The 9251-nt window shown below is 39.7% G+C and overlaps 1 protein-coding gene across 1 annotated transcript in view; it reads right to left on the bottom strand.

Moving 5' to 3' along the window:
* The window catches only part of cnksr2a (connector enhancer of kinase suppressor of Ras 2a), a 198804-nt gene that overhangs the window by 71367 nt on the left and 118186 nt on the right, over positions 1-9251 (bottom strand). Inside the window, exons 9-12 of the mRNA XM_037694365.1 lie at positions 8202-8348; positions 5659-5771; positions 5412-5566; positions 3120-3209 (exon numbers count right to left, since the gene is read on the bottom strand). Coding sequence (XP_037550293.1) covers positions 3120-3209; positions 5412-5566; positions 5659-5771; positions 8202-8348 — 505 coding nt within the window. The remainder of the gene's footprint in view (positions 1-3119; positions 3210-5411; positions 5567-5658; positions 5772-8201; positions 8349-9251) is intronic.

The raw sequence follows: 9251 nt of genomic DNA, 5'->3' as shown, positions 1-9251 counted from the left end.
ATCCGGGACTGGATGGCTTTAAACTTCTTAAGCTTCAATGAGAAGAAGTCTGAGGTCATGCTGTTCTTCCCAGTGGCTCACTCACGAACCATGACATTGACCTTTTCTCTCTAGCCCCGCTAGAGAAACAAAAGGTCACTAATCTGGGGGTGATAATGGACCCGTCCTGAAAACTCAACAGTCATGTAAACATGATTGTCAAATCCTGTTTTTTTCAGCTGAGACGACTGTCTAAGCTGAAACCTATACTCTCCAAGAAGAACCTTGAGACAGTGATCCACGCCTTCATAACATCTAGGCTTGATTACTGCAATTCACTTCTGTTTGGAATCAGTCAGTCCTCCATTGCTCGTCTACAACTGGTCCAAAATGCTGCAGCCCGATTTTTAACGTACAGGCTATAGAGAGCACATCACGCCAGTTTTGGCCTCCCTGCACTGGCTACCCATTCACCTTCGGATCCAATTCAAAATTCTCATGTATGTTATTAAATCACTGAACAGTTCCGCCCCATCCTATCTCACTGATCTTCTGCAGCCATATGTCCCACCGCGCTCTCTGAGGTCAGCAGACCAGATGCTTCTCTCAGTCCCAGAAACCCGTCGTAAGCTCAGAGGTGACAGGGCTTTCTCTGTTGCAGGTCCACGACTGTGGAATGAGTTGCCACTGAGTGTCCGGCAGGCTCCCACACTCTCAGTCTTTAAGTCTCGCTTGAAGACCCACTTCTATTCTCTTGCCTTTAGCACGTTGTGATTTGTTTTGGTCCGGTCTGTTCTCAACTCTGGTGGCCATTTTAGTTAGCTTCTGCTGCTATTTGTATCTGTATTTCTATTTTATGTTTTCCTGTCCGCTGTGCATGTTTGTTTTCTTTTGTACAGCACTTTGGTTGGCCTTGTTGCTGTTTTAAGTGCGCTATAAATAAATTGGTATGGTATGGCATTGTTGTCATCATTCTTTGTTGAAATCAGGTCTCTCTTGAAAATGAGTCCTCAAGGCTCAATGGGATTTACCTGTAGAAATAAAGGTTGAATGAACATGATGTTGCTGCTGATCTGTTTCATGTTGATGCTGATCTGTTTCATGTTAATGTGTTCATGCGTGCTTATCTGTTCACACAGACTCGTGTTCATGTTTGTGCTGATGTTCGACGTAATGTTTTTTGCTATTAGTGCTTAGTGTATATTTAGTTGATGTGTTTCTTAGTTCATATCTTAGATGTTATCATTGTTTTTCTTTTACATTTTATTGTTGGACGTAATTGGGACCCCGTGTACATAATTTCACTCCACCACATGAGGTGCGAATGACAATAAAGAAACTCTGACTCTGACTCTGAAATTCTTTGGTTATGCAAACCGATTGTTGCAGCAGCTGCCTGGGTGGCTGATCTCAGACTAACTTGGAGATGCTGGATGTGGAGGTCCTGGGGTGGTGTGGTTACACATGGTCTATAGTTGTGAACCTGGTTGGATGTACCGCCAAATTCTTGGAAACACCTTTGGAGATGGCTTATGGTAGAGAAATTAACTTTTGATTCACGGGAACAGCTCTGATGGACATTCATGTAGTCATCATGTCAGTTGTACGTCCACTCAAATCTTGCAACATCTGTGGCATTAATAAAATGGTGCATTTTAGAGTGGCATTTTATTGTGATCAACCTAAGGGACACCTGTGCAATAATTGTGCTGTCTAATCAGCATATTGACATGCCACATCTGTGAGGTGGATTGATTATCTTGGCAAAGAAGAAGTGTTCACCAACACCCATTCACACAAACATGTGAACAGTATTTTGAAGTAAAAGGCCTTTTGTGAACAGAAAAGTCTTCGATCTTTGAGTTCTGCTCATGAAAAATGGGAGCAAATATAAGTGTTGCGTTTCGATATTTTTTCTGTGTATTTTATTTATTTGTTTATTTATTTATTTATTTATTTATTTATTTATTTCATTTCAGTTCCATTAAAAAAACACACAAATACAATTTAAATAATTTAAAAAAATAAACATAAAATGAAAGGAAGCAGAAGAAGAAAAAAATTCTTATCAAATCTGCTCCTTCTTTAACAGATCAATTTAACTATCAATTCAAACAAAAAGTCAATCACAACATTGCAACAACGTAGATAACTCAAACAGATTTTACATTTAAAATAATTAGACAAACAGTTGTTTATATTTTTCCAACAAAATAGTTTTTATCTTTTTCTTAAATGTAAAAATTGACTTCTCCATTTTACTGGCATGCATGGTTCAATTCAATTCATGGCTCAGTTCAATTCTCTGAAGCAGTTTAAAAAAATACTGAATAGCTTGTTAAAAAATGTAAACTATATCAAAACAAACAAAAATGTTTTTTATAAAAATGCGCATCCTTTAACTTTATGTGGATAGGCTGTTAACAGCTAACAGTTTTAGTATATTTTATTTGAAGCTCCTGACAATGAAAAAGCCGCCATCACAAAATATTTCTTGTTTTACAAAATGACTGTAAACATTAAAACAAAGCATCAAAGTGACATTTTGTTAAGATTAATTAACATTTTTGCATATGGATGCAATCATTAATTCAATGATTGTTTATTCTCTTGTTCACTTTTCAAACTTCTCTCCAAACTCAGGTTTTCCTCCACCTTTACCCTTTGCAGCTTCCACGCTCCTATCCTCTCCTGGTTGCTAAGCAGCGGCCAGAGGAAAGTGAGACATTGAGAAAAGCTACTGTCAGTGTCGCCATGGCAACTGTGCGAATGATCCAGGTGGAGGTCAGAAAGAATTGTATTCTTTTTCTAGCCTCTCTCTTTTTGTCTCTTCTCATTGCTTTCTTCTTCTCATTCTGCTACTTTCTATTGTTTTTCTTTTTCAGTGCTGCCTTTCATTTCCTCTGTTCTTTGTGCCAGCAGTGGATCTCTTTTTACATTCTTCATTCTTTATCTGCTCAAAATTGGTTCCTCTCTGATGCTAATCATAGAAAGAATTACAAAAGGAGGCACAATGATCTCCCCCCACCCCCCAACACACACACATATGTATATAATTCATAAGGATGAGGGAGCATTTAACTGATACCCAACCTACTCCTTAAAAAAAAAAAAAAACTCTCCAAAACTCACGCACTCACCTCTGCGGCTTTCCCTGTTCAGCTTGGATGGGTCATTGTAGTCGCCCACCCAGTTGCACTCCACAGGCATGGAGATGGGCCTCAGCCTGCCTACAAATTCAAATAAAAATGAACTTATTCCTAGTTTTGCAAAGAGCCTGCTTAATTCAATCTTTTGGTATGCATGTATAAATTAAGAGTTTTAAGACAGTGTGTAAACAAGTTTATTTGTACTTTTTGTATATATTTTTGATGGACTGTCTGTGCTCATTTAAGCTTTTAGCATCCTACGAATGCAAAATTGAATATATAAAAAAACGTATAATCACTTATCTAACTTCAACTTTTTGCATGCACTGTATTTCACCTCCAAATAACAAACTTCAGCACTTCCAGTTGAATGAATCATCCCACTCTTATCAGCTTTTAAAAAAGTTCAGTTCAGTGGATGGAGATTGAACTCGGTTACCTCTCATCAATTATTTTCACAGACATAAACACAAAATTGTCCTTCCTGACCAAAAACATGCATGCTAGGCCGATTGGTAACTCTAAATTGTCCCTAGGTGTGAGTAGGAAAGTGAATGGTTGTTTGTCTCATTTGTCTCTACAGGTCCTTCTCAAAAAATTAGCATATAGTGATAAAGGTCATTATTTTCCATAATGTAATGATAAAAATGAAACTTTCATATATTTCAGATTCATTGCACACCAACTGAAATATTTCAGGTCTTTAATTGTTTTAATACTGATGACTATGGCATACAGCTCATGAAAACCCAAAATGCCTGTCCCAAAAAATTAGCATATTCCATCCCACCAATGAAAGACAAGTGTTTTTAATACAAAAAACACCAACCTTCAAATAATTATGTTCAGTTATGCACTCAATACTTGGTTGGGAATCCTTTTGCATGAATGACTGCTTCAATGCGGCGTGGCATGGAGGCAATCAGCCTGTGGCACTGCTGAGGTGTTATGGAGGCCCAGGATGCTTCGATAGCGGCCTAAAGCTCATCCAGAGTGTTGGGTCTTGTTCTCTCAACTTTCTCTTCACAATACCCACAGGTTCTCTATAGGGTTCAGGTCAGGAGAGTTGGCAGGCCAATTGAGCACAGTAATACCATGGTCAGTAAACCATTTACCAGTGGTTTTGGCACTGTGAGCAGGTGCCAGGTCGTGCTGAATAATGAAATGTTCATCTCCATAAAGCTTTTCAGCAGATGGAAGCATGAAGTGCTCCAAAATCTCCTGATAGCTAGCTGCATTGACCCTGCCCTTGATAAAACACAGTGGACCAACACCAGCAGCTGGCATGACACCCCAGACTATCACTGACTGTGGGTGCTTCACACTGGACTTCTGGGATTTTGGCATTTCCTTCTCCCCAGTCTTCCTCCAGACTCTGGCACCTTGATTTCCGAATGACATGCAAAATTTGCTTTCATCCGAAAAAAGTACTTTGGACCACTGAGCAACAGTCCAGTGCTGCTTCTCTGTAGCCCAGGTCAGGCGCTTCTGCCGCTGTTTCTGGTTCAAAAGTGGCTTGACCTGGGGAATGCGGCACCTGTAGCCCATTTCCTGCCCACGCCTGTGCACGGTGGCTCTGGAATCGGCCCTTCTCCACAATCCTCCTCAGGGTCCGGTCACCTCTTCTCGTTGTGCAGCGTTTTCTGCCACACTTTTCCCTTCCCACAGACTTCCCATTGAGGTGCCTTGATACAGCACTCTGGGAACAGCATATGCGTTCAGCAATTTCTTTCTGTCTTACCCTCTTGCTTGAGGGTGTCAATGATGGCCTTCTGGACAGCAGTCAGGTCGGCAGTCTTACCCATGATTGCGGTTTTGAGTAATGAACAAGGCTGGGAGTTTTTAAAAGCCTCAGGAATCTTTTGCAAGTGTTTAGAGTTACGTCGTTGATTCAGATGGTTAGGTTAATAGCTTGTTTAGAGAACCTTTTCATGATATGCTCATTTTTTGGGACAGGCATTTTGGGTTTTCATGAGCTGTATGCCATAATTATCAGTATTAAAACAATTAAAGACCTGAAATATTTCAGTTGGTGTGCAAAGAATCTGAAATATATGAAAGTTTCATTTTATCATTACATTATGGAAAATAATGACCTTTATCAAAATATGCTAATTTTTTTAGAAGGACCTGTATGTATCCCTGTGATGGACTGGAGACCTGTCCAGGGTGTCCCCCATCTCTCAGTGACTGCTGGATATGGGCACCAGTGACCCCCATGACCTGAAAAGGAAGAAACGGACATAAAATAATGAATGGATGGTCATATGGATAAACACGAACCGTATGTGGGCGTGGTGCAGTATGCAGGCTCCTCCTCTTCTCGCCGGTGAGACTCTTGATCCAGGAAGGAGTTTGGCGACTCGGAGCGCTTGGCAGCACTGAAGCCACTGTGGTTATGAGACGTTTCGTCTCCAGACACGGCTCCTGTCTCGTCTCTATGGCAACACCAGAAGCATATGTATCAGAACTGCGAGCAGCTTTATTCTGTTTGTTTCAGCAGTTCATGGAAAATATGCAGACAAATTACCTGGGGGTGTATGGCTCAGCGGGTGGAGGGGGAATGTAGAGGTCCTGGAGGGCGGAGCTCTTGGTGGGTGTGCCTGAGGGCGTGGCTGAGCCACTGCCTGGACTTCTAGTTGACTATACAGGATAAATGCAAGTAAAATAAATAAATAATTTCTTTCAAACTTTTAATGATTGTATGAATCACATTCTGAAACTGTGAATTTCTCCAACATACAATCTTGAAGTTTGTTGCAGTCCTTCAAAAGTCAAAATTAAAATAGAGAAAGCATGGAGGAGCTCAAAATAAAACAAACCCAAGATAAAAATCGTTCTTCTCTACATTTAGCGCACTATTTGATATTTACCAGAAATAGAGAGCATAAACAAATGTATGTTTAAAAGGTTTTGGTTCTTTTATGGATTGCATCTGTTTTATTTTTTCTTAAATCTTGAAGGGTTAGCATAAAAATATGTGTTGACACATGGGCAGTAAAAAATACACGGAGTTCAAAAATCACCAAAAATGAAGCTGATTAAAAGCCTTGCATTCAAGAAATAATATCACCAGATTTTTAAACTAAGATCATGTTATGCTGAAAAAAAGAGATACAATTTAAAACTTAAAAAGCAGACGGATAGATCTGACGCCAGTATTTATGGGCACAGTTTAATGTAAACTTTTTGTGCAATGTGTACTGTTTAGTATGTGTTTGGGTATATTTCCAGCTCCTACTTCATCAGATTTTAGCATGTTCATTTAACAATTGTGTTAAAGACTAATTCATGTTTGCTAAGTTTACATTGCTGTTGCAGCCATCTTGAATTAGACTCACTCTAAAAATTAATCAGTAGTAAATGCACATCAAATTATTCTTTTTTGAGAGCTTATTTAAAATCTGTCTAGCTTCTGAGAGTTTTTGCTAACACTACATACAAACATAAACATGCACATAAGACAAGAACTGGGCTAAGAGGCTTCATATATATTCACATATTTAATGCAACAAACATAAAGTAGTTTAAAGATGTAACCAGGGACTGAGAAGCCTATAAATATATAAATAAAATATTTATGCAGCCTAATGTATATGACAAGATGGAAAATGAGCAAAGACCAATGTCTCTTTGTGAATGGTTGGTTTTATCACAACTTGCTGTCGTGTTGTCAGCACGCTGACAAGGAAAATGTTAAATCATCTCACAGAATTTTGTCTAAATGGATTTAAGTAAAAACACATAAAACAAGGTTTAAAAAGTGACATAATGTGAATAAATCGATTTGTTTCTGCATTTTTTCAAGTATATATTTAAACTTTTAAAGCTTGCATCGGCTGAAAAATTTCAAATAGCATAAATCTGGTGCAAGCGGCTCAGTTGGTAAAACTGGGTGGAGTTTGCATGTTCTCTCCGTGCATGCGTGGGTTCTCTCCAGTTACTCCCATTTCCTCCCACAGACCAAAAACATGCATGTTAGGCTGATTGGTAACTCTAAATTGTCCCTAGGTGTGAGTGAGAGCGTGAATGGTTGTTTGTCTCGTTTGTCTCTATGTGTCCCTGTGATGGACTGGAGACATGTTCAGGGTGTCTCCCACCTCTTGCACATATATGTCTACATATAATTAAATTAAATGTCCGCATATAATATACGGTATGTCCACAGTGGTGTCTATGTCCACGTATGCAGTGATCCCTGCAGTCCGAATAGGAGGTAAAGATAATTAATGGATGGATGGATGGATGGATGGATGGATGGATAAATACTGTTCTTGGCAGTGACTAAGTTTGAAAGTCAGTCATTCAGTGAAAATATGTCATTTTTGAAAGTCAGAGTTCAGTTTGTCACCATGTCCACAAAAGTTTTGTAACAATTTAGCACAAAAAAAGAAAAAGTTGTGAAACATGAACAGTTTTTCCATCGATCCATCCATAAATCCATCCATCATCTTTACCCACTTCTTCCTTTTTGGGTTGTGGGGTCAGTGGTGCCCATATCCAGCAGTCACTGTGAAAGAGGTGGGGGACACCCTTGACAGGTCTCCAGTCCATCATAGGGATGCATAGAGACAAATGAGACAAACAATCATTCACTCACTCACTCACCTCTAGGGACAATTTAGAGTTACCAATCAGACTAACCCAAGTATCCAGAGAAAACCCATGCATGCATGGAGAGAACATGCAAACTCCATCCAGAATGGTCCCTGGCTGGGACTTGATTCGGCAACCTGCTCGCTGAGAGGCAACAGCTCTACCAACTCATCCACCGTGCCACCTGAACACTTTTTCCTTGTTTTGTTTTTTGTTTGTGTGGCTAACGAATGATACTAATTCAGGGGGAAATTTTTCTTAATTAGGTGACTTCTGGGAATGTGGGTGGGAAGCCATTAGTTTCATTTTTCTCATTTAGTTCGTTTAACTTTCAAACAAACCTGCTCTGAGCCACAGTTCCCTGACCTAATTACACGCTTTGGCTCCAGTCGAACAGAAGAAGGAATGCTGTGGGGGAATTAATGTGGGCCAGCGCAACGCTTTAATAAAGTCTATAAAAGGTAGCTCTGGTCCAACCTGCAGAGCCAGGGGTTTCCAACGCATGTTCTTCAGTAGCGCGGGAGTGGAGCTGAGCGTGCTCTGTGGACGCTTCTTCAGTGTCAGGGACACTACACCTTTATCGGCCCTCAATGAGCCAACCAGGTTACGCAACTGCCAGCCCACCTGTGGACCAAGGAGGACAGGAAGTCAGAGGATTTCTTTTTTTGTTAACAAAATCTAATTTTCTTGGAAAATAATCAAATACAAATCTACTCATTAATATTCAGCTTGCATTCAGAATGCTGCTAAGTAGAGGTTTGAATTGTGTCCACGTCGTGATCACTTCTTGATGATTCTGTGCAAAGCAAGTAGGTGGCAAGGTGGTGAAGCTATCTATAGAGCTTTCATGTGATGTAACCTGCCCTCATTTTGAAAACAAAAGCATCTTATCATCTATCTCTTTTTTCACATTTTTACCCACTACATGCAAAAAGCCACGCCTACACTTCTTGCCTGCAGCAGAATGAGAACAGAAATATACTGTAAACAAATATAAATGTCCTGTAGGATTTGGCAGCTAAAGCCTCAACATAACTAAATTTACTGAACTGACATGAGGTTTGTTCTTCATGCATGAGAATGGGCAGAGAAAGTTTTTGAAGTTTTTGAAATGAATGCTAGATTTGAGGCAACAACTGCAAAGGCTTGGCCACTTTTGTTTCGTAAATGTGGAAATGAAAACATTGATACCAGTTTATTTTGTTCATCAATTTTATTTATCACTTTTATTATTCATTTACTTTATATCACTACACTCTGTTAAAGATTATCTGGACTGCAGCAGTTACATCAGTGTGTGAAACCTTTTTCTTCTGAGTCTCACAAGCCTGTCGGTACGGAACCCAGCTCCAGAACCGGTCACACGGACCACAAACGTATTGTCTGTTTGTACCCTGATAAGATTGACACTGACCACAAACTACTGTGTTTTTACCCTGATAAGATTGCAAATGAGGTTAACGCCTGTTGTGTCAAAGCAAGTTCTGTTATGTGTGAAGGTGTGTATAAATGAAGCCGTATTGCTAA

This window comes from Nematolebias whitei, chromosome 20 (assembly GCF_014905685.2).
Source record: "Nematolebias whitei isolate Nwh7 chromosome 20, NemWhi1, whole genome shotgun sequence".
In the NCBI taxonomy this organism is placed as follows: Eukaryota; Metazoa; Chordata; class Actinopteri; order Cyprinodontiformes; family Rivulidae; genus Nematolebias; species Nematolebias whitei.
This window is presented reverse-complemented; position numbering and strand designations above follow the sequence as displayed.